This window comes from Passer domesticus, chromosome 6 (genome assembly GCF_036417665.1).
Source record: "Passer domesticus isolate bPasDom1 chromosome 6, bPasDom1.hap1, whole genome shotgun sequence".
Classification (NCBI taxonomy): Eukaryota; Metazoa; Chordata; class Aves; order Passeriformes; family Passeridae; genus Passer; species Passer domesticus.
In genome coordinates, this window is record NC_087479.1 from 4911348 (window position 1) to 4937291 (window position 25944).

Genomic DNA, 25944 nt, shown 5'->3' on the forward strand with positions numbered 1-25944 from the left:
TGTCTCAAACAGGGCCTCAGATAAACATCAAAATTTTTGTTTACTTCCTGTCAATCTACTTTTGAAGTGCCCAGATTCATCTGCCATGACATGCAAAGTTTCAGATTTTCACATTTTCAGAGGTGTTTAAGACTGGTGCACATGAACACACAAGTCCAAGTGTGCAGATTTGAGACCTGCTGTTGCATGTCTTGCATAAGCAATGTCAAAGGGAGAACAACACACAAAATTACTTGCTTGGCTACAGAAGCACCTTTCTGTATGAACAGCAGGCTGCTAAAAACAAAAATGCAAGGCAGGCCAGGTTGCCTGGAGAGAGCATGGTGTTACAAAAATGTTAAGTGCTCCTGTGTAGCAGTCAAGTTATTTCTGTCTGGTTGATGAAATAATATTCAATACGTGATGGGGTTGTGCTTGACTCACATTTCCCTCCACACTTTTATCTGTGCATTTGCTGTTGAGGAGATGGAATCAAGGCATGTTTAAGGATTGCTGCTAAGGTCTGAAGACAACCGTGCTTGAGGCAAAACTTGGCTTTCATCTACATGTCTGAGCTGGAAAATGTGAACTCCAGTGCACCAGCACAAACCCGCAGGAATGAAAATCCAAGAGACACTTTCCTGCCCCAGCAGGGCTGATATCATCACCTTCTGGCAGTGTGCAAGGCAGACTGAAGGTCAGATATCTGCATTTTGGCTGAACAGCTAGAGAAGGTCTGGATTTCAGGAAAGCTCAAATGGTGCTGCTAGAGCAGTGGCCAGACCCACTGCAGAGAAGACTGCATGAACTGGAGGCAAAGAGGGAAAGAGAAATGCCAAACTCCTTGGCAGTAAGCTTTCCATGGGAAACCAAGCTTTGGAGACCTCACAGTCTGGCCCTTTCTGAGAACGTTGTGCTAACCAGGACTCACCCCCATGCAGGTTTGCTATACACCTACAAATCCTCTTTCTGTGGAAGTCATTGACAGAATTCCAGCCTGCTTTTGGAGCCCTGCTGGGCTGCAAGTGATTTGTGAATGTGTTGGTTATACAAAACTTGTACTGAAATCCAAGGAAAGATTGGGGTTTAGTTACTTCATCTGAATTTCTTTCTTTCCCTCTTCCCAGCACAGTTGTTGAGAGGCTAAGCCAAGAATCCTGATTGATACTGCACGTCTAACTCAGTCATTCAGGACAGCCAACATCCACTTCACTAAGTAAAATAAGTCCATTTCTGCCAGAGAAACCTGAAAGAGCAGCTAATTATGGACAAGGCTTGAAATGGTACTTGTGGTTCCACTGCAGGGGCATAAAATTACCATTTCTGTCTGTAAAGAGAGGTCCTTTGAGTGGAGCATAATAACACTTGGACATTTCTGGCATGTCAGAACATTTAGTTCCTGCAATAAAGTCTTTCATTAATCCACACAATGCCTTTGAATGAGAAGCTGCTTGTAAGAGATAAACTGTGTCTTGGGCATTCCTGCTCCAGTATGCTGGAACCCTACTTGGCATTTTTAAGATGTGGACACCAGGAGTAAAATGAGCCACGCATTCCAAAGCAACACAAGAGGACACTGGAGACACCGCAGCACACGTGAACCGTGGCAAAGCACATCAAACACAGAAAAGAGAAACGAGCCTCAGATGGGCAGACAAACAGTGTGTGTCAGAAGCACAGCAAAGAGAGGGCAGGGCTGCTGCCACACACAGCTCCCATGTGGGGTGTAGTGATTTGTGGGATTGGGTTGTGCAGAAAGCCAAAATGCTGCTTCAAGCACCTCCTAGGGCTGGAGGATCTGCACCAAGGAGCTGCCCTCCAGGGATAGGGACCTTCCCTCAAAGCCTTGTTGCTCACAGTCTGATGGAGGTGTGGATTTCCACAGCTGTCTTTTAACTCAGGCAGAAGATATGACCTTTGTGCTGTTCTTTTAATATGTCTGATGCAATCTGGTATTTTTCCAGAAATTTAATCCTGCGGTAAGATAATGAAAATCAACACATCATGCAGAGAGATTAGGAGAGAAAAGGGGGATGCAAAGTCATCAGGTGTTTATAATGCCTTAAAATCCAAAATGTTTCCTTGAGGATTCAAAATAAAAGTGCAGAACTAAGGGAAAGCAGACTCAGGTTCTCTCCTTCCCTAAAAGTTTGCCTGGTATCAATGGGGACATGATTATTGTCACTTGGGCAGGTCACAGGCCACCCCCACCAACTGCCTCCAGCTTTTCAGATTATTCCCATTCTCTAAGTCATAAAAAATACCTGGAAAAAGACACAGATCTGACCCAGTGACCACATCCCCTCTCCTGGGACACTCACCCTGCATGCACAGCCAGTGACCAACCCTGGGCCACCACAGAGAGCTCCTTGCTAAACGTCAGTAAATGCTGCTGGTAGCTAAAGCTCCAATTTCATTTCAGACACTGCAGTCAGAAATCAAGCAAGAAAAGCCTTTCTGTGAATTAGTGTTAGTAGCAAGAGGCAAAATACCAGAAAAAAAGGGGAAACACAAAGAAGAGGTGTATGGTCATGCACACAAGCACACAGGAGTACCATTATCTTGTGCTGTGCTGATCAATTTTTCACTTCATTTCTCCTCTAACCTTTTTTGGCCCCCAATATCCTTCAAAAGCTTTCACTGTGTGTAATAAATGACAATCCACCATACCTCAGGGCTCCAAGCCGATGAGCTGTCAGTAGCATCATTTACTTCCAATCCCTGGCTGGCAAATGCTGTCTCCATTTCCAGGCGTCCTTCCCTGTGTGACTGGCTGACACCATCCCCAGTCCTGGCCTCCATCCTGGCCCCTTTGTGCTGCCCAGTGCCCCTACTCCTGGTTGTTGTTCTTGAATCAACAGATGCATGGTCATCTTCACGACAGGAGAGGTTGTCTTGGTAACTCAGTTGGCTTAGTCCATCCAGATCTAACAATTTTCAGCAAGAAAATAATTTCAGAGGGATTAGAACAAATTCCTCCCCCTACCATAATGTGCCTTTCTCTCCTTTCTTTTATTTTTTTTTTAATTTTTCCTTAATCCTCAGTGCTTACAATAGGCAGTTTCTGTTTCCTGCAGCACTGAACCTATAAAGAAATCAGCAATCCTGTTTAACAATCCTGTTTAAATCAGCATTTGGTGGAAGGGACATGGCTGTTTATCACCCCTTGCTGAACTGAGAAACCCATTGCCTTTACTTGAAGAAGCTATATCCACAAAATGCAAGTGTCAGTGGAGTGTCTGGGATATTCAAGTGCAGCCCCAAAGCAATCTCTTCTATGAAAACACAAACTGCAGCAAAGCACAGCAGAGGCCTGAAGAACAGGTATCACAGTTCCCCCTGTGCAGGAGGAGGCGATGACAGGAGTTAGCATGGTCCTCAAGAGCATGCTGCTGGTGAGGAAGGCAGCTTCACAGACATCACAGAGGGCCAGTGTTACCCTCTCAGCCATCCCTGAGAGCTTAGGTGAGCAGCTCCAAAAACCAACTAGGAATCTCTAAATCCCATGCTTGGGCTGAATTTTCCTCCCAAGGACAACTGAGGGGAGATGTGTTACCTTATTTCCTAACTGCTTTTATTAGTTTTAATTCATCTTTTCCTACACACACATGCTCCAAGGGCTAGAGTAAGCTTTATTAATGAGAATAAAATAATGCTCTGTGCTTCACACCACAGATTCCTCTTTTACACCACTGAAATCTCTGTTATGAACACAGGGCACTTTTCTCTACTTGAAAGCACCAGTGAGAGCTCTGTGGATGGAGCAGCACAGATAATTACATGTCCAGGGACACAGATGAAAACAACATCATGATTTGGCCTTGGATGTGTTCTGCAAGCACTTTCAGAAGAAAAGCAGGGACATTCCTCCTCCTAATGCATCTCATGATGAGCCTTGCTTCAGGAACATGGAAAGAAAATTCTGCCTCCATCACTTTCAAATAAGCAAAAAGCACAGTGCAAGAATAAATTGTGCTTCCAGACAGCTGATGACAGCAATGAAAACTTAAAAATTTTCTTTGCAAACAGAGTTTTTTGGGGTTTAAAGGTTTCACAGAAGGAGGTGAGGTTGGAAGGGGTCTCTGGAGATAATCTTGCCCACTCCCCTGCTCAAGATGGGCCACATCTTTGTTTGATCCTATGAAGGTCACTACTAAAGAACAATCTTTTTTCAAATTTGGTCACAAATTCAAATATTAAAAAGAGAGTATTAATTATAGTGCTTAATAAAAACTATTCATTTGCTTTTGTTAAATTAATGGATGTTTTTATTCCGTCTAATAGATGGTGGCATGGAGGAGGCTGAGGTGCCCAACAACTTTTTCTGTCTCAGTTTTCACTGTCAGCTGTTTGTCTCACATCTCTCAAGTCCATGAATCCAGCAGGGGCTGGAAGAATGAAGTCCCACCCATCTTAGGAGAATATCAGGTTTGAGACCCTCTGAGGGACTTGAACATCCACAAATCCATGGCACCTGATGAGATGCATTCCAGGATCCTGAGGGAACTGACTCGTGCAGGAGAGACGTGGACCTGTTAGAGCAGGTCCAAAACAAAAACAAAACAAACAAACAATCAAACAAAAAAAAAAAAAAAAGAAAAAAGAAAAAAAGAAATTGTCTGTGGCCTGAAACATCTCTTGCATGAAGACAGGCTGAGAGACTTAGGGTTGTTCATCCTGGAGAACAGAAGGTGTCAGGAACACCTTATTGCTGCTTTTCAGTACTTGAAGAGGGATTACAAGAAAGATGGAGAGACACTTTTTGCCAAGGCCTGTAGTGACAGGACAAGGGTAATCTTTTAAACTGAAACAGGTGCATTTAAATTGGATATAAGGCAGAAATTCTTTACTGTGAGGTGGTGAGGCCACTGGCACAGGCTGATCAGAGGAGCTGTGGGTACCCCAGCCTTGGATATCTTCAAGGCCAGGCTGGATGGGGCTCTGAATAACTTAATCAAGGCAAGGGGATTGGACTAGATAAATTTCATAAGTCCCTTCCAACCTGAGCCATCCTCCGCATATCCCTCAATCTTAGAACAAAATGCCCAAATCTTTTTTAGTAGAAGAAATTCTATGTTTGGCCTTAGCAGCAAATATAACATTTCTGATGCTTATCTGCTCCACACACACAAAATTCCAATGAGAGGAGTGGGGATTCTACTCAGGAAGCATTTCCTGCAGGTGAACAGAAGTCCTTGTTCCTGTCCTTGGCTGCTCTTTCAATTTAAGAACTCAGAAATTAAGAGAATAACTTTATCCCCTCTCTTCAACTATGAACAATCTCCACTCTCCCTCCCAGTAAAATGCTTCAAGCACGGGCACTTCAGCCAAGTCTGAGAGCATCTCACAGCTTTGTAATTATGGTCCTCTTCCCCATGGGAGATGGTCCTTCAGGAGCAAAGAGGGATCTGAATTCACATCTCTCAAATTCCAGGTGAGTGCTCTTCTCACTCTCTTCTGAAATGCAGAACCCATCTCTTCTCCTCCTCCTCATCCTCCCATCTGGCAGACCTAGTTCTGAACTGAGAGCCCTCATTGTCTCACCTCTGCCCTGAGCAAAAAGTCTTGAGTGAGGGTAGGAAGTAATTTATTTTTTTTTTGGCCATTTCTCCCCTTCCTCTCCACAAAGACAGAAAACAGAAAGAACTCAACACAGGAGCATAAGCAAGGAATAAAATAACAGAAAATCCACACATTTACTGAGACTGAATGGATACAGGCACTCCTTAAGGCATTTAATTAGCAAGCCAATGTCTAATACACATTTAAACAGTGGGTCATCCATCAAAGCACACACCACACAGCAGGCTTTCAGAATAAAATGCTTCTGTAGTAAGAAATTATCCTCACACAATTGTCTTGTGGGTTTGACTCCTGCTGGGATAATATCTAGATCAATAATAGAGGAATTTTCAAAAACTACATTAAAGCCATAAAAGTCTGCCCGTAACAGGAGAACTCCAGAAATACATTAATAGAGCAAGCCATCTCCCTGAGACTCAGGCACAAAATGAATGTGTTAGGAAAGCAAATGTAGTATTCAGGGGAAGTAAAGAAAAAGGTGATTCACTCAAACCAATCAGTGAAACAGTCTGGCTTTTTCTTTAAATTTAAAGCAGTTTTGGTAAGAGATAATCACGTATAAATACCAGTATTAGATGATCATTACAGGTAATAGAACAACTATACAGGCTAGAACAACTGCACCTCTCCAATTACATCCGTTCCAGCATTATATTCACAAAATAAATTTTGAAAACAAAAGTTCCTCCTGTAAAGGAAAAGGTCAGAGCAGTAAAATGCCTGTAATTTACCTGAGAGATCTTTAAGGAAGAAAATGTCAACCGTCTTATGAATACCTGACGTGAATAAACAGCACAGCATCAGGGACAGAGGTTGAGACAGCATTATCTGAGCTTTAATTAGCCAAGAGTCCCTGCAGAGCAATAGCAGACAATTCTAAAAGTAAGGGCAGACAGTACTGTACAATGAAAAAGTGTGATTTTTGTTAAGAATCCTGTCTCCCAAACTTTCCCTTTCAGGTCCCATGTTCACAATCCAGGAAGGAGGCGAGGGGGGTACTGGGTAGCAGAAGTCACCAATAAATCAGAAAAGTCTGTGTTTAGGGTTGGAGAACTGGCTGTGAAAAAACTGTGAGATGAAAAGATGGGCATGACCTCCCAGCAGAACCCCAGCAGGAACTGGGATATAGAAGCCTCTCTCCAAAGATACAAGGAATGCTTGGCACATCAAACACTGAAAACCAGGCTGGAAAAATATTGTCCAGTCTCTCCTCACACTGGCAGGCAAATGTTCTGGCTAATTTACAGTATCTTTATTTTTTTTTTCAATGACACACAATCTCTCAGTTCTATGAATCATTATATTTTGCCAAAGAACATCCTGAGAGGTCTCATCACTTCCTAAAGCCCATTGCCAGAGTTAAAAGATGGGGACTGGTAGATCTTGCTAAATTAACACCACATAGTTCATTAACCAGCAAAAAACACAAATGAAGAATTTATGTGTGCCTGCTACCTGTGCTGACCAAGGGTGTGTTTGCTAAGAGAACTCTAAGGAATCACTTTGCTTCCATGCAAAAAAAAAAAAAAAAATTAAAATTTTAAAAAACCCAAGTATTTTCTTTGGAAGAAATTAGATCCCTTCTTTAAACTATATAAAAAGTCAGGATGAAAGTTCAGAACCTGATTAAATATAGTCCAGAGGAAGAAAGGATTTCAGTATAGCCCTAGGTGCCTCTGGACTTGAAATCCTCCTAGCTACAAGCAGTGATTTTTCAAACCCCTCCTCCCATAAGACAGCAGAACTATGGCTAAGTAAGCCTGAGGAATATTTCCCCCACACAGCAGCAATTTTCCTGCCTGGGCCCTGCCACAGCCCCAGTTCCAAACCACTCTGCACCCCTTGCTCTGAGACAAACCCACAGGGAGACCAGGCAGTGCTCCTGCCCCTGGTAATTTGGAGATTAGCCACCAAAAGAGCGCTAAAAAACTTCCTAGAAGAGCCTCAAAGGAGCAGAATCATTATGTAATTACAATAAATCTAAACAAAAATAGCCTGTAAATTTTAGGGGTTAAAGAGAAAAAGGATCTTAAATTTCAAGTGACATTATGCAATCAGGCCAAGATTGTTTAATTTACCACATGCTGGGTAATAGCCTGAGAAGGCTCCATGTTTCCAGAACTAAAACAGGCTCTTTATTAACAGGGTGATTTGCAGAGAGGCTGTGGGCAGAGCTGGCATTCAAGCCTGTTCTACTCCCCAGAGCATCCTCCAAACACTTCCTTCATGCTGCGTGCACTTCAGGATCTATTCAGGTTACTACAAAGATTTTTCAACAGGTAAAAGTTAAAGCCAAATGAGTCCAAAGTGCAGACTGTCACGACAGTGAAAACAGAACCAGAGGGTCAAGGAAACTCTTCTGTAAGAGCATGGTGTGAGAAAACTCTGCCCTGTGCCAAGTCTGAGTGGGAGAGAAATTATTCAGGGCTCTCCAAGATGCTCAGCTTTGCTCTGTGCCCGAGTTTCCTAAAGATTTTGGATTGTATAAGAAATTAAAACTACCAGCAATGTGTGTAAAAGGTCTGTTAAGAGTACACAAGGAGAAGAGAAGTCTCAGGCAAAGTCTGGACGTGCCACGATCCCAGTCTGGACTCATCACTTCCTCAAGCTCCTTCATCCTTCCCACCCAGAGGATCTGCTCAGCTGGAACAGTGTGTGATCCCCCCTTGGGGCACAGTGATGGCTTTACATCCACAAATCTTTATGTTTTGTGATCGTGCCACCAGCTAGGTTCCTCTGAAAATAAAAGTAAGAGCAGCTCTGCACCATGTTGTACCAGAAGATCTAGATGGAGAGACATATCTTCAAATGATCTAATTGGAGGGTGCATTGAATTCAAGCAATTATATTTCAAAATTAAAACATTCTATTGAACTAAAAACAACAGGCACTTTTATGGTTTTTCCCTCTAATGAACTTCTCTGGATTTTAGAATGTGTTCAGGCCAATTTTCTAAATAGCTATGTTTTTAAATGCATTTCATCTCTGTTTGTATAAAAGAGTCATTACATTAGTCCATGGAAGATCATAAAATTCTTCCCTTCTGTGCCATAAATTTTTAGTTTCTGTCATTGCCTGACATTTGGCGTATGTGCTGGCAAATGATACAGCATAATTCATCCAATGTTCACCTTGTGTTTGTGAAGTTGTTACAAAAGGAGACATTCAGCTTCTGCTAAAAGGCTTGCTAAAGAGATGACATATGCGGCACAGATAAAAAATAATTACAACCAACTCCTGCAGTCTTTACTCTGGAAAAATTTCCAATAAAATCCATGAGAATTCCTGTGGGTTAAGGAAAGAGAATTCAATAACTATATGCAATTAATGGGAAGATCTTAATGGACTTCAGCAAGTCTTGGACCTGGACACTTCTCTCTAAGTATTTTAGCTGCAGGTAAAATCAGGAAATCAAGTTTAGTTAGAGAGAATGGAAGAACTAGGACTTGTCCTCCATAGCAAAAGAACCTGTCTGTGTTGAGACTACAGATCTCAGCCTCCAGCTTCTTTAACCTTTTTCCATGCAAGCTGTCCCTCTGCATCCAGACACCTCTGTCCTGTGCTCCTCCTGGCTGCAGGGCAAGGGGCTGAATTTGGGCCTACACTCCACACCTAATTTTTATTCAGAGAGAATTCAGAGAGAATTCAGAGAGAATTCAGAGAGAATTCAGAGAGAATCAGATATTTCTGATCAAAAATTATGTGACCATGACACAGAGGTCTCTGACTGCCTAACCATGTCATGGTTACTGCCTGAAGATGCTGCCCATTCATCCTCCTCCCTGTATCTGTTCACTGGGAGAACAACACAACTCAGGCTTTAGACAGCCTGCTGCTCCTGGCCAAGAAGCCAGAGGACACTTCTGACTCCCAGGTGCATCCTCTGGGGAGAAAAAGTCCCCAAGGATTCAGGGAGGACTGGGGCATGAACATGAGAATCACCTGCTTCTTCAAACCTCTGGAAAGCTTGATGATGCCAATTGTTACATGTTATTAGACGCTGCTCAACTCTGCATGTTAACCTATTTTTTTTTTAAATTAAGATATTTAACAGAGCAAAACACAAAGTCACAACGCACAGAAGAACCTTGTAAAATCATTTGCATGTGCTAAGACGAAGTAGTAAACAAAGGACTTGAAAACATTTTCCTGCTTCCATTCCCTGCAGCCCCTGCTAAGGTGGGGAAAGAGCTTTTGTGCAAAGAAAGCAGCTCAGATTTAACCTGTTCAGGGTAGCACCATGAACACAAAGACATGGCACGTGACTAACAGGCACTGCTGGCTCCATCTGCCAACAGGAGATGAGCCTTGGAGACCAATGTGAATTATAACCTTTAAAAGTGAAGATAACACAGTGGAGCACGTCCCTGCGCTGCCATCACGTGCATGGGGCATGGCTGTACCCTCACCAGAGCTCAGCACCCTGCAGATGGGGACAGGAGGGCTCAGGACATGCTCTGCATTCTTGGCCTGGCTTGGTCAGGATGGAAATGCAGAGACACTTGGCTGATGTCCCTGCCAGCAGCCCCGGGGGAGCACAGCAGGGTGTTGGGGTGGCAGCAGCCACTGTGCACACGAGGGTTTGTGTGAGAACAGCCCAGCCGGGAGTGTGGCCAGGCCACTGCTCCTTCTGCAGCACCAAGGGCATGATTTGGTTGCCAAGACTCGCTTTGATAATCTCCATGGCAAACCCCAGCAGCTGAGCAAACAGGTGGAGAGGGAGGCTCTCCTGTTTTGGGAGGGAAAGCACCTTCCTCCACCTCAAACATCAGCCTCAGGTGAGGAAACAGCGTGTGTGCTTTTACACACACTGCTAGGTCTGTTAAAAATCTGCAGTATAAACTTCCTGGCAAGTGCTGTCAGAGCTCCATGGATCTGCTGCACTCCTCTCCCAGGACAGAGCACCAGGTCCAGCTGAGCCCAGCAGGAGCCAGCTCCTTTCGTGCCACCACACTGGCAGGTTTGACCCTCTGCTCTGGTGTGCCACAGTTTGACAGCAAGCCTGCTCTTCCTGGAGGAAAAAAACTGTGTTCCTACTCTGATAAAAGCAAAAAATTTTTAAAGGTTAGTTTGTAAATGGTCGGTGAACAGCTGTCATAAAATTTGATTACTTTTATGTAAGCTATTAAAAATAACCTTCTTTGAAATTTTCTTGGGTAAAAATTATTTCAAGCTGTAACAACCCCGTGGCCTAAATGTGATCCAGTCAAATAATCAAAACACATAAAAATAAACATTCTTTTTCAGCCTAATACCTGCATTTCTAACCACAGCTCATATAAGCTCTACTAAATGTCTCTAATTGCTCAGCAAATGCTATGAAGTTCTATTAATATGTGTGCATCTTTTGGGTGATTAGGATAAAAATAAAAAATTATTTCAGTTTAACCAAAAGTCTGCATTTCAACTTTCATTCTCACATTTCAACACATTCTTAACTTTCTACCAATACGGAGTAAAATAACATCTTTAGTAATTAAGCCACACCTTTCACCATTTTAATGTTACACTCAAACAAGTGTAACATTAAAATCCTGGGTCCATGAGCGTGAGGCTGTAAACTTAGATAAACGTGCCTTAATCTAATGTGAAATTCTGGTTATTACAAGAAATTTTGCAAAGGACACATGGGTGCAGGACTCCTGGACAGCTCCTGTCAGGGCACTAACCCACCTGCAGCCCCTGCAGAACACAGCAGAGCCCTTTTGCCAGGAGAGGAGGAGAAGGGTGCAGGGATGGTGTGATATATTATTGGCTGCTTGACTTTGATTTCAACTTCCCCAGTCCCCAAGGCACGACTGCATCACTTGTTATGACAGAGGCTGCTATTCCTCACAAACATTTGGAAGCACACGGGCTAATTAAACGGGGGCACTGGGGAATCTGCAGCAAATGCCTGATGTGCCTGCTGCTGAATCGCTGCCTGAGCAGCGACAGCTCCCTGTCAACTTAATATCTCTGTATTAATAACAGTAACTTAACCCAGGGGAGAGGAAAACGAACACCATTCAAACACACAAGTGGCCTGATTAGCAGAGGACAAGGGGGAAGCATTTTCTACATCACCATGGAAACTTAAATAAAGGGCCCGTAATTGCAATCTAAATTCTGGAAAGATAATGAATACATCTTGAGATCTGCAGATGTTGTGTAGCATATACATATTTCTAGCAACTTCACTCAATTACTTCTATGCAGCATCTGTTTTACAAATCAACTTCCCACTGCTCATAACGAGGCATGTGGGATTTTTAATTTTTCTTTTTTCCCCAGAGGAGACAGTGGGGGAAGAAGAAGGTTGACCTCTTTTTCTGGCAAGGTATTTCAAACCACTACTATTTATTTAGAAATTTCAAACACCCAGTCAGTTACAAAGTTAGCTTACAGGCATCCAAATACACCAAGCTGAAATGCATGAAATAAATAATTCAATAATTCACTGCAATGTTAACAAGTAGAAAGAATAACTTATCATTTGCTCCAAGCTTACCCAAGGAAAAAAAAAAATTACTGAATAAAATACATCATGTAGGTGTGAAATACAGAAGTACTTCACACATCCTGCTGTCTGCCTGTGTGTTAAAAAACAACAACAACAAAGAAGAGTCATTTTGTCTGAACAATGGAAACTTTCCAAACGCCAAATTTCTGGTTTTCCAATACATTTAATGCTGCCTTTGTGTGTCCACTTTTTCTCAGAGATTTTTGATTCTGCTCTATGGAAGTCAGTGAGAGTTTCAATGGGAACATCACCAAGCCCTGAAGGAAGCAGGAGTAGTAACAAAAAAAAAAATGCATTTGATCACATAACCAAGGCAATATCAGTACATCTATGCATAATGCATCCACCCAGAGCATCCCAGGAGCACTCACTGCCGTGTTCTTTGCTTTTACAGAAGCAGTCACACAGGCCTGGCCTTAAAATTTTCATGATCAGGATGACAGAGAGGAACCGTGATCTGCAACAGCTCCTGCCTCAGCAAAACCCAGAACCGTGCACAGAAAGAAAAGATTGCCTTTGGAAAACTGGAAAGGTCTGTGGCAGACGAGGGACTTGTTAAAGCTTCTCAGAAAAAGGAGGAACATTTTGTACAGGGAACACACATGGAGCTGCTCCTATCAGTTCCTAGGGGACTCTGTAGTGGGTTTCAGTCTGGAGCCTTCATCCTGCTCTTGCTGTCAGCCACCTGAACTGGGAATTCCAATGCACAAAGTATCAACCTGCCTGATTTAGGCTTGACTAAGGAGGAGGGCACCCAATCCAAGCCATTCCCTTAGATCCCAAATGTGTTTAAAAATGCTGGAGCAAAGCCAAGCTTTTGACACATTGACAGGTCACCCCTGACAAGCACCCACAGGTCATTTACTGCTGAGGAGGATTGATTTCTCCTTGCACCATCCCTGTGTGTTTTCACCCCTTCCTGCCAGGTCGAACAGCCAGGGAATATTTGGTGTCCAGTGCTAAAGGTGAGGACTGCCCTCTCTGCTGACTGTCAAACAGAGAGTGCCCTGATTTTGCTTCTCCATCTGTCCTCACTCCATGACCAAACCAACCAGGAGGCTCCCCCAGGTGAGTTTATTTGGGTGTTTGCATGTGACACAGGTGGAGAGAATCACAACTTGGAAAGGCTTTGTACCAGGGGTTATCCACAACAAAAATAATCTTTAAGAAAAAAAGAACAAAAGAGCAAAAAAGAGAGTAATCAGAAAAAAATGGACATTTTTTGGCTCTAACCACCTCTACAGTGAAACAATACAGCAGTCAGAGCACTACACCACAATTCTGTGCACAGCTGTGCAAAGAAATAGAGGACTGCCCACAGAAAACAGCATGAAAACCAGCAGATTTTCCTGTTGTTTCCTTTCCATTCCCAAAATTGGATTTTAAAAATAGGAACATGGGATTCCACGTCAAACTGGCTCTTACTGTGCTGCCTGAGGTTCTTCCATAGCTGTAGGAAATGGCAGCCAAGAAGCTGAACCACAATCATCCCTGATTTTCCCAATCACCTACTTTACATCTTACATGTGGAGCAAAAATGAGTCAGGCTTCATTTATTCTACTGGGTTCTATTAGCACAGGCCCAGGATTTGTGCAGAAGTGGAAGAAAAAAAGAGATTACACACTGTGGGAGACACTGCCAAGGCAGGAAAACCCCTGGTGGGGATGCAGTTACATCCACGAGTCAGCCTGCACCTCGCTGACAGCTCAGGTTGGGTTGTGTGCAGGACACATGCAGCTGCAGAGGCAGAAAAGCAGCTTCTGCCAGCAGATGTGGTACACTGGGGACTCTGCAGGGCACAGGTGGAGCTGAGTCTGCTCTGGGTGTGGGGCTGGAAATGCTCATGGGCTCAGAAACTAAACAAAGTGCTGGAATGACAATGGCTGGTGAAGTAGAAAGCACTGTCTTTTCATTCCAACAAAAAAAAAAGAACTTTCCCCTCACCATTATTATTTTATAACCATTTTCCTGGTGGTTTTCATACCACAATGGGTTGAATTCCTTCAGGTTACCCATCCATCATTTCTTCTATTTGTTTGTTTGGCTTGGATATGAATTTCCTCTAATGTAAGGCAGTCAGATCCTAAACCTCCTCCTGTATGAGTAAGGAAGTTTCTTTGGATTAGGACTCATTGCTTTCAGCTAGCAGAAATCAAACTGGCCAAAGAAACATCCAGAAAACTCCGGTCACTGACTTTGCTCCTTTTTAAAGCAGTTTCACCACTCCACACAAGACCCAGGGGATGCTCTTAGCATTCCCAGCACCCAACCATCAGCTTCACACCCACGAGGCTTTGTTTGCTGATCAACAGTGAGGAAATGAACTCCCTCAAAAAGATATTTGTTTGGATTTGATACAGAAAACAACTGCACTGCAACGAGGCAGATATTTATTTTCCCACTGATTTTTCTAATTGAAACTTTGTTTGCTGCCAGAGGGTTGATTCACCACAGTCCCCCTTTACTGTAGCACCACAGCACTCCTGGGAAAATCACCAGCTTTGGGAGCAGCAGTGGGTGGGGATGTGGTGCAGCAAGGCTCACAGGACTGAAGATGTCACCCAAAAGGGACAACACTGTCCTCCTGCCTCTCCCCTTTGTTTTGGTTTTAGCAATCACACAGACAATTCACCCGGCTCAAAAGTAGCAGGGAAGGGGCTGCTGGCTCTTGTTTGAAGCGAGAGGCTGGGCTGAGTCATGGGAAGCAGCTCTGCTGTGTGATAGGGGGAGGATGTTGTATTTCAGCTGCAGTTTTACTTCAATAAATGGCAATTGCAAAACTCAGGCCCAAGGGTTTTGTAGCTACATTATTTATGGCAGTAAGTCTAACCCCCAAACTGACCTTGAGACACAGAACTCCAGCAAACCACAGGGCTCTCATTAATCCAAATTCAGGGCTTTCTCTCCAGCACCACCAGTCTCATTATCTGCTAGAAAATACTCCCACAACAATTATGCTGTATAGACTGTACAGGTTTGAATCCCTCTCAGCCTGAGGAGGTAAATTCCTCCAAATACCCAGCTTGTGGGGGCAAATCCTCATGAATCCCTCCAGGGATGCTTCATCTCACAGAGATGCTGAGTTCTTGAATCAGAGAAGTACCTGCCTGGACATGAGAGAACTTTTAGGTGGTGCAATGATGCCATGAGAGCATCAGCTATTTTCATGACCATGGGAAGGGATTTTCTACAGATTTTGCTATGGACTAAGATTCAACCGAAGATTCAACCCAAACCATTCTTGTTGGTCTGCAAATAGGTACTGATGATGTGTCCCTGAGTCCATCTGTGGAAACTGCATGAGAATCACACAAACAGCATCTGTGGAGGGACAGCCCAAGCACACCTTCCTCATTACCTGCAAGATCCCCAGAGCCCAACAGCGACATCCCCTGGCTTTAAAACTACACAGTTTTACCTCCATGACTGTAATCTCCATATTTGCTTTCATTGCAGAAAATTAATTTTCCTCTTGGTTACTAAAACTACTTGAGGAGTCTATGAGGCCACTCAAAATTACCTGTAATGACCCGGTGGCAGCGGCCAAAAATTACCTGGGCACAGGGAAGTCATATCCACACCCCTGTCTGGCAAAGGGTGAAGATCAGCTCACTTTTTTGGCAGAGTGATCCCATCTTGTATGAGCTTACATCAGTGGGTTTTGTGCTGTCAAGCATTGCAAGGAGGGAACAGGGATGGATTACCTGTGCTTCCACCAAGCCCCTGCAGGCCAAGCTGGCTACAACTGCAACAGAAAAGAAAAACCACACACACGCACACACAAAAAAAAAAAAAAAGACAAACAGTAGTACTGTTTGTGTCAGCACACAGAAATACTATGTCCCAGCTCTGCACAGAGTGCTGCTAGTATAACCTCCACCACAACACAATGAGATCATTCACACCTGCCTCGCCTGTAGTAGGAGAGGGAAGGTGAGGAGGCAGGGTTTCTAGGAGAAAGGCAGCATTTCCCAGATGCTGCCAAGATGCTGTTTATTGGTAAATGAAGTCTCTTGAGTCCTAAACAACCTTCCCAGAGGAAGATAGAGTCGCAACTGCCATATGGAGAGTGGGAAGAGGATGTCACTTAGCAAAGTGGATCAGAAAATACATGCACAAACACACACGCTCACACACAATTTGTTCTGTAACTGCACCGAATGGCAAAAGCCATTTCATCCTCTCACATAAATCCTTCTCCATACAGCTTATGCAACCTTCTAGATGACAAGTGCTCCTGAGCAGAGCATCCTTCCCCATGGCCCCAGGGAGATGGGCACAAGGCAGTTCTGCCCAGAGAAGGAACTTGGTGAAAACCCAAACCCTGATCTGTGGCTGACAAAGACACCATGTCCAAAATCACTGGCTGAGGATAAACAGCAATTCTGCAGGCCCAAGACAGAGCTGGCAATGGTACTACCTCTGAGAAATTATGGTTTGAGCCACTGTTTGGCTTCACTTTCCCAGCTGTAAAGCTGACATGCCACAATCCATCCTCCTTTTGGGGCTGTTGTGTTCTCTCATCCCCACTCACATGTGACATCCTGCACGAAGATCCCTCATAATCTGAAAATTTGGAGAGACAGAACTACAAAGGAATACTCTAAATACAAGTAGGAGCATTGTACCACCTTCTCAAGGACAAAAGTCTGTGCACAACCACTTGGAGTGGTTCTGAATTTCCCAGAAAGAAAGCATTCACTGCAAACTCATGTCTGCACTTCACTGCAGAAAGCCACGGGCTTGCATCACATTCTTCAGAGAGCAGATGCTGTCCCCAGTCACGTTTGTGCTTTGTCCCACTAGAGCTGCCAGGAGCATTTTCTCTGAAGTGTTTTTGTCCACTGTCTGCCTTTGCTTTCACCCCCTCAGTCTTCATGGTGGTATTGATTCAGTGTAGCCTCTTTGAATGTCCTTCTTGCAGTACAGGCAGTGATTTTTATAGGGTTACATTCTGGCTGGAACACTGGCTGGCTCCATACCCAGACAGGTGATAAAATTCATAAACACTTTGCTTCTCCATGTGGAGACTGGCCATCTATCTATTTTAGTCTCAAGTTCAAGCAGAAATTTAATTTATCACATAATCAACATCTTCTTCTTAAGGGTATTCTTTGCTATATGGGTTTATGGGATCTAATGAAAACTTCACTTTTTGCCTAGGATTTCCTGCCTGTATGAAGGGTCATTTACTGAGGTCAGGAGTATTCATACAGAGCAGAAAGAATAATTTCCTTTACTACAGAAATTACTGGCAAAAATCAATGACCCCCGTTAAGCTGGAGGCCAAGGTAAGTAAAATGCAATAGTGCTCTCTAGATTTAAAAACTCCCAGAGCCCCAGAGGTGTGCTTCCCCTCTCACATGTGCTGAGGAAGGCTAGCCAGCCATCTAAACAGAGGTGTCACACTTCCTAGCATTCCAAGGCCACAAAAATTATTTTAGGGCAACTGAAATGCAGTTTCAGCTGGCGCTGAGGTTGTCCAGTTGATGGAGGAGAAAAAAATCTCTAAGGACTTGTGGCAGTGGAAGTGCTGTGCTCACCTATCCATTAGCAGTGCTGTGAGCAGTGCCAGACAGCCTGGGAGACTTCCACCCCAGCACTCTCTTGTGCAGAAATAGTTCAGCTCTCACTCAGAGGGCTCAGCACTGCTGCTGTGCCTGTCCCTGTGCCTTTTCAGGCAGGTGAGACAGATCTTAATGGTCATTTGGCTTTTTGTTTGCAAAGGACAGCAGCCCAGGGGGAGAAGTGGGCTAAAGCCCTTGCACACTCATTGCTGTTCTTCACTTTTCTCATTATTGCTGTTTTTTCCCCTTTAGATCCATGCTGGGAAGCAGAAGCACTGGCCACCTCTACCCTTCTACTCGCAGTGCACTGCTTTCAGGTGTGCTTCCTTGCTCCTCTCTTTGCTGGTTTGGATCTTTTATCACTTCTCAAGCCCAGTGTGCAAGGATGGACCTGGCAGCCACGCTCTTCCAGGCACCCCCAGGCAGCTGAGCAGCAGCCGTGGGGGATGCAAAGGCTGCTCCCTCCCTGTCTGTGCTGGGAGACAGCTCCTCTGCCACAGGCTCTGAGGTTAAACAATGGACGAGGCTCTGGGAGAGAGAGTTCATGTGATTCTGCAAAATTCACAGCCACACGGTTTGCCACCGGTGGCAGCAATCTGCATACACAGAAGGCTCTGCTTTGCTGTCATTAACTTCTTAAGCCAAACACCTGGCACTGCAATAATTCCTGCTGAGCTACCTTCTCAGTATTAAACTGTGGATCAGAAGCATACAAAATAAAAATAAAAATTAAAAAAAAAGAAAAAACAACTTTTGCTTGCATTTTTTTGAAAACTTGCTACAACTTCACTACCATAACTTAATTACAGAGCAGCACTGGACAGCAGCCAAACCTGCACCCCATGATTAACCTGCCTCTTGGTGTCTGATGGATGCAAGAATTTCATTGCTCAAATAATTTACTAGATCCCTAAGCCTAAAACAGATTTTCAGTAATATATGTGCTGCTTCAGAGCCTGAGAAAATCTACTCTGGGAGCCAGGAAACATTTCCTAAGAGGTAAAAATGGAATAAAAAACATATTTGATGAAAAGGAGAAGGAGTAATGATAGCTTTTAACTACAGTGTTATTTTATTTCATCTCAGAAGCATGCTGTCAGTTTAAAAGAAGGGAACTTCTATTGGATTTTGTTTTGCATCTCTTTTAAAACAAAATTATTCTCAACTAGGGCTGCAGGGCTTTTTCCCCCTAAACCAAATAAACTATATATTGGAATGACCTTGTAACAGGTTTCTGTGGCTCTTTAATCACCAGTGGCTGCTAAATGAAGCATATCTATTTTCTCTGTTACATTACTATTGGCAACCAGGTCTTCAGTAAGTGCCCAGAAATATTTCCATGGCAACAAAAAGCATTCAGCATTGCTACTGTTTTGTGCCAATTTAGCTTTAAAATATTCTATTGTGGAGAGAAATATGGTACATTAAGTGAAATAAAGTCAAGATGCAATGTTCTGAAAAGAATACAAGGATAAACAGGAAATACGTATTTTGCAGAAATGGGGGGGAGAAACCTGCCAAATGGAAGGAAAAATGTTCAAAGCTCATTTTGATGCTACTGAACAGCTTTGCTGAATGTCAGCAAGTCCATGTGTCACTTACATTGTCACTTAGGGTTAGGTAAAAAGCTAACAGAAATAAGGATACCTCGAACATCTTCTCTTGATCATTTTAATCCATGACTGAAATTTTAAGTTGCCAGGGTATTACAGCCTCTCTGCATGTCTAGGTTACCATCAGAAGAGTTCACACTCTTGATGTTAGAGAATCAATCTAAAGGAAAAAGAGGAAATAAAGAGCTGAAAAATAAAACACAAAGAGCATGTGTGTTTTGGAAGTGAAAGTTCACTTGGAAGAGCAAAACGAGTTCTTCCACATCAAAGTGTCTGTGGAAGATATTTTCAAATCACAGTTCAGCACTCTCTCCCCCATTATACAACTTAGTTCTGAGAGAAAAAGGTATCAGCTCCCAGCCCTCTAACCCTCAAACAGCCAACCTTTGTGACTATGAAGTCCTGAGACCATTGGCTGGCCCTTTGTGCAACACATTGCAGAGGTAAAAATATTAAAGTCTGTCTGAGACCATTTGGAATGACATTCCCTAAGGTGCAAAAAGCTGTGCAGTGCTCCCTGAAGTGCCTGGTGTGCAAGCAGAGAGCTCTAGGAAGCAGCACTGAAGGTGCTGGGAGCTCCATGGGACCAGCCTTCCAACCCACAGTGGCTCCAGGAAGCTCAGGGAGAAGGAAAGCAAAAAAATATGGAGAGAGACAAACAGCAACTTCACCAGGACCTGCACTCATCTGGGAGAGATGTTCAGAGGGACCCTCCCTTGAGCTGCAGGGGTCACTCTGGCATCTGTCTGTCACTAAGTCCCTCTCCAGGAAACTCCATCTGGTCCATCGCCCACCCCTCAGAACCCTGCAGGTGACAAACAGCTCTGACCAGGCCAGCAGCTCCTTCCTGGGCTCCCTGACAGCTCACCAGCTTTCCTCCAGCCACTGTGAGCAAGGGTCCTGTGGCCCAGGGGCAGGAGGCTGCCCTGGAATGCTGCCCTTGGCACCTGGCTGAGCCCCAGGATTTGCTGTGAGCTGCTCCGACAGCTCCTCCTGAGGCTGGGGGCTGCAGGCTCTGCAGGAGACAGGCTGTGCCCTAGGACAGCACCTGTCCAAGGGGATCCACAGCCCCAGCACTCCCTGAAGGGACACTTTGTGCCCTGCTGCACCACTTCTGGGCACTCACTGGTCTCACAGCCCAAGCACCCACACAAACCCAGCCCTGCAGCACTGGCTCAGTGCCTATGGGCAGACTCTGGGGGCAGGATACTGCACAGGGGTACCAGAAGGGAGGGCTTGGGCTCCAAGAGATACAACTCTGACATCTTTAATCTGGGAACTGGCAATCTTTCATTTGGAATACAAAACAAGCAGTCCCAGTTTGGGAGGTAGAACAGCTAGACCAAAAGAGCTTTTTAATTATTTACTCCCCGGCCATAACGGAGTGAGAAATAGCAATAAAGAAAAGAGCTAATTTTACAGTCATTAAAGAGAACCATCAAGGTTTATACCCTCTCAGTCTGATACTCCTGTTAAATACAAAAACAAACAGGCTGATCTTCCACAGTCTGCACAGAAAAGGCTAAATATGTAAGACTTCCCTAGAAGGCAAGAGTGAAGAAAAGCTCCTGGTCATAATAAAACAGACATTTTCAAGAGCACTTACCACCTGCTTAAAAAAAAAATTAGATATTTGAAGCCAAATTCTGTAGATCCTCAGTGAGCCTCAACTTCTTCATCAGCTCCATATTGTAGAACTCAGTCACCCCCCCATCCTCTTTCCACCCTCATTCCCATTCCCAGGATGTTTGCAAAGAGCAGCTTTATGCCAACAAGACCCAAGGATGGTGTCAGCAGGACTGCAGCTTTCCTGGGTGTAGTCAGGACCTGTGTCACCATCTGTGACCCAGGACACCTCCAGCCTCACTTGTGGTGACACTGAGCGAGCACAAGTCATGTGGCTGAAACTCAGTCCCGGGAACAATCCCCTGAAAACACTCCTGCTGTCATTTAAAGATCAGAAGTCATAGTTAGGCCTATTTAAAACTGAAAATATCAAACTCAGTTCTCCTTGCCATAATCTCCTGCCTGCTGTCTCTTCAGTCTTGTTTGAAAAGCCTGTGGGGGCGGTGGGAGGGGAGGAAAGTGATTTGGGAGCCTTTCATCCATAAAATCATGAGATACGGCTGGCTTTTTAGTACAGCATTTCACAGCACATGGCACAGTAACATCTTGAGATTCCTGGCACAAAGAAACAAGGTTTGAGATTACATATATATATATATAAATATATATATATATATCTTTAATAGCAATGACGCAAAGGCAGATGGTTCTCAAAGCAAAGGCTTAAGGCTAAACATTCCCTTTGAAGGGTCCTGCTACCAGAAACTGAACAGGGAGGGAAGCAAAACACTCCTTGCTACAGCAGCAGGGCCTGATTGCCTTCTAATACACAGCATTTCACCCTGGAGATCCCCAATTCTTTCAATGAGATTAGTCTCACAAACAGGGAAGAATTGGAAAGGTTAGGATTTTTTTTCTTTGGGATTTGGGGAGTTTTATTTTAGCTGTGGGAAACAGAGACAATGCAGAACATACTGAGCAGATTAGCAACTAAATGAAAGCAGCAGCAGAGAAGAAAGGCCTGGGTAATGCAGTCAGGGAGCGTGCCAGCTGCTTACCTGCACAGCGTGCCGTGCCATTAGCACTGCCTAAGGAGCCACCCAGGCTGAGGCTGTGCTCATGACCTCCCATCCTCCAAGAGGGCTCACCTTCTTCCTCAGCAATGGGAGGAAGCCGATCAGGAGGCTGGAGATCTTCACCCATCCAGTAGGATCCATTGGCTGCCAAGGTCCTGCTGCTTCCAGCGCACTGCTCTGCCGAGGTGCTGCTGTTTTTAACCCGTTTTTGCCTCTCTGGACCCGTGTCAGAGCTGTGAGGGAGGTTCTGTGAAGTGAGATCAGGGCCTCCAAGGTAACTGTCTTCTCTAGGATAGAAATAATCCTCATCCCAAAGGTCCAGGTCTTGTTCATCATCTAATTCCTCAGAATAATCCTCATAAACGCCTCCATTATTCTCCAGGTCCTGGGTCCTCTCTCCTTCTGGCTTACGACCCACTCCACTCAAATTCAGCAGAGAGGCAGATATGGAGTCTCCTGCTTGTTGGATCGCTTCGTATAGTTGAGACATCCAAGACGACAGTGGCTGGAGGAAGTTGTGAGCAGCCTCAGAAGCCATGATTAACACTATGCCGGTGTCTGGTGATCAGTTGTTCAGCTTTGCCAGCATGTCACTTACAATTCAGGGAGCTACAGAATAAGCACCATAAGAAATTACTGTAAATTTCTTGTCCATCAACACCTGTCGACACACTATCTATGTGAGATGACTAGATATGAGAGGGGGAAATGGAAAAAGCACTTCTACCCATTGAGAATACTACCAGAAATCCAGAAATGATGGACTGATTGCACGTATTCCTGCAGAGATCTGGAAAGCTTTTATTCACTTGCTAAACCTTAGATAAAAATAAGAACACAGAACCTTGGAACACAAGTAACTTTTTTGAAGTGCACACACTCTGGTTACAGCTGTCAACAGCCCTGGGGAAAAAAGGTAAAAAACAATAAATAACCTCTCAAATAACCTCCTGGCCCCAATTTCCTTAGCATTAGCATGAGCAGGTGAGAAAACTGAAGGGAGAATTTGGGGAGAATTATGTTTTGAATTATGAAAATGACAGGCCAAAATCTTGCAGTAGCAGCCCATGGCAGACAAGCATCTCAAATACTTTGCTCTAGAAAAACTATGAAGAAACTCTCTCTGTACATAGCCCAGAGCTGTTTTGCCATTCACAGAAATTTTAAAAAACAGCCAAACAGAGGAGGTGTAATATTATAGGTACAAAATTACTGGGAACAGAAGCAAGTTAACAAAAGCACTGGTGTCATCTCTATATGATGCTTTCTCAAAATTCATCTTAACTCTAAATAAAAACATAACTTGCAGAAAGTTAGCATGCCTTTTTGCCCAATATACATCTTCCCACAGTATCACAAGACAGATATTCTTTTAGGAACTCTGAGAAGGAGAAACCTACAAATAGGGTGATGGGTTTAGGAAGAAAGAATTAAATAGGTGCAGATTTTAGACTAAAAGACAACTAAAAAGAAGCTTCAAAATAAATATAAATGTCTTGCTGGATTGAGAGGTCTAAAAGCAATCAAAGTATAAAAGGGTAAATACAGTGTAACAGCAAGAAAATAAGCTCAGCAGCAATGTGTATTACCTTGTGAAATGATCTCCAGAGAAATGTAGTGGGAATCTTAACGTTGTGGATTTTAAATGGAGCATAAGGAGATCCCATTTTGCTTGGTGAGCAGCTCTTCTAGACATGAGATCAGTGACTGAAGAAGACTTTAGCTTTTACAACACCTGTGCCAAATAATTGTGTTCGGTTGATTTATGCTGCAGACACTTCCAACAGGTTTATTGTCAGCTTCAGCTTGTGCTAAGAATTACAGCCCTAACAAGGGCAGTAAATGAATGTGGGTTACTAAAGGCATTCTAAAAGCTGTGGCTGTCATAAAATCCCTGGGCTCAGGGCACACACTGTTCCAGCATCCATCTGGCAGCCTCCAGCCCTCAGCTCAGCCCCTGGGATCCAGGTAAAGCTCCCTGTCATGCATTAAATCTTTGGCAAGGAACAGGCAGTGCCACAGCCTCACCTCCCAGGTGAGCTGTTCCCTTCCCTCACTCTCCTCTTTCCAAACCTGCCCTTGGCAAAGCCTCTCTGCTTTGTGCAACTGATTTTCTCATGGACCAAAAGAGATTACAGGCTCCAAACAAGCCATTTGCAGCATAATGTGGATTGGCTCCTGGTAAATCACAGCACCAGGGAAGTCACTGGGAGGAGATGGTGCTTTAAACAGGGAGATTCTCCCAGGCATGGAAGAACTCTGGTGGGTAAGTGCTAGATACTGGATACATTTTTAACCTGGCATTTATTTACAGGCAAGAGCAAATGAATCTCTGGTTTCTGATGAAAGGAGAACCTCACAGTGCTCTCCCTCTGTCTCAGGGCAGCAGTGGCCCTCAGAGGGATGCAGGCATCCAGAAGTGATGGCTAACTGATGCAGGTAAAACATATGGGTGCTGAAATGAAGTGCTGGTCTGTTCTAAAAATCAACAGAACGCAGCCTTGTGATATTTGCATGGGGAATAATTAGCTCCTCTTGTTATTAGATTTTGGAGCTAACACCTGATTGGTCCAACAGAGCTACGCCACTTCTGGCTGGCTACATCACAGTCTGACACAGGGAGGTTGGCACCACAGCCATAAAGATGGAAGGAGCTTCCAAAGCAAGATTTTGCAGTAAGGGAGTAAAGCAGTTATCTAGACCCACCTGCAGAGCTTGGATGTGGTCACTCAGTCATCTGAAGCAGCAAATAGAACTGGAACGTGAACTTTCACATGCCAAGCAGCAGCCTGTAGGTTGTGGGGAAGCATGACACATACACCTGTGTACACAGCTCTGCCCAGGACTGGGACATTTAATTGAATCCTAGGAACCCCAACAAGTGGTTTGATCTCAGTTTACAGACAATAGGCAGACACTGATGTGTATTTCACCAAAAAATCTAAACCACTTTGCAGTAACACCTGCAACTCACACATGCAACTTGCAACTCAGTGCCTACATAATCTCAAGAGACAAAAGCAATGTCTTTTCCAGAGCGCCTGACTCTGTTTTGTCACCATTATATTTTTATGAAAATCCTTTTGCAGGATTTTTCTCCCGAGAAGTCTCAGAAAAGAAATGTAAACAGTAACTACCTGATTGCCTTGGAATGTGGTCTGGAGGTTGTTTACCAACAGGTGCATCTTTGACTGGTCTCATGTGAGTTGTTTTTACTTGGTGACCAGCAAGCTGTGTTGGACTCTGAGTCTGTCATGAGTTTTTATTATTCATTCCTTTCCTAGCCTTCTCATGTATTCCCTTCTCTATTATTTTAGTATAGCACTTTTTAATATAATATCATAATATAATAAATCAGCCTTCTAAGAAATATGGAGTCAGATTCATCTCTTCCCTGTCCTGGCACCTCAAACACCTCGACATTGTTTCACCTTTGCTTTGCTTTTCCTACCATCCTTTTACTAAAGACTCCACAGTCTGAACAACTGGAGTTCAGCTGAATTATAAATGGTTTATTTTTGTTCTTGCAGCAGATGGATAAAATGTGTAACAAGCTGCAGACAAGTTTAGGCGGGCAACGATTTTACAAACTCACCAGAGGATCAAAGGGGGCTGAGCTGTGTTGCAGGCTTGCTGTTTCCCAGGAGCTCTCTCCATTAATTAGGAGACACTGCTCTAGCAGCATGTTTATGATATATTTCACAACGTGGTCTTTTCAACATAACGGATTTTTGCTTTTGATTTCTCTAACAGTTTTGACTTGTATTAGAAGAAGAAAAAAAAACCCTAAAAGAACTGAGAGAAGCATAAAATGTGTGGGAAATAGGAAAAAAAATCCATTTCTTTTTAAAAGTATTCATCAAACAAGAGAGAGGAAAAAAGCAGTTTAGAAAATTTACTTCAAGTTCCATCTTCTAAAACCGCCCATAAGAATTTTCACACCAAATCACATGCTAAACTCAAAGCAGTTAGGGTGGTTATTTTCCTCTCCTGGAAAATCAGATAGCTAAAAGGATCAATGTTAAGCCTCTCATAGAAACCATCATAACCTTTACTA

General features: G+C 43.8%; 1 protein-coding gene across 13 annotated transcripts in view; it reads right to left on the reverse strand.

Moving 5' to 3' along the window:
- The window catches only part of SYT16 (synaptotagmin 16), a 104220-nt gene that overhangs the window by 20954 nt on the left and 57322 nt on the right, over positions 1-25944 (reverse strand). For 11 of the 13 annotated variants that reach the window (XM_064422943.1, XM_064422942.1, XM_064422936.1 and 8 more), the window contains 2 exons: positions 21870-22496; positions 2650-2906 (listed from right to left, as the gene is read on the reverse strand). In XM_064422943.1, coding sequence (XP_064279013.1) covers positions 2650-2906; positions 21870-22425 — 813 coding nt within the window. In that variant the 5' untranslated portion in view covers positions 22426-22496. Of the gene's footprint in view, positions 1-2649; positions 2907-19279; positions 19406-21869; positions 22497-25944 lie in introns of those variants that run through there. The other 2 variants (XM_064422945.1, XM_064422944.1) reach the window with 2 other exon arrangements.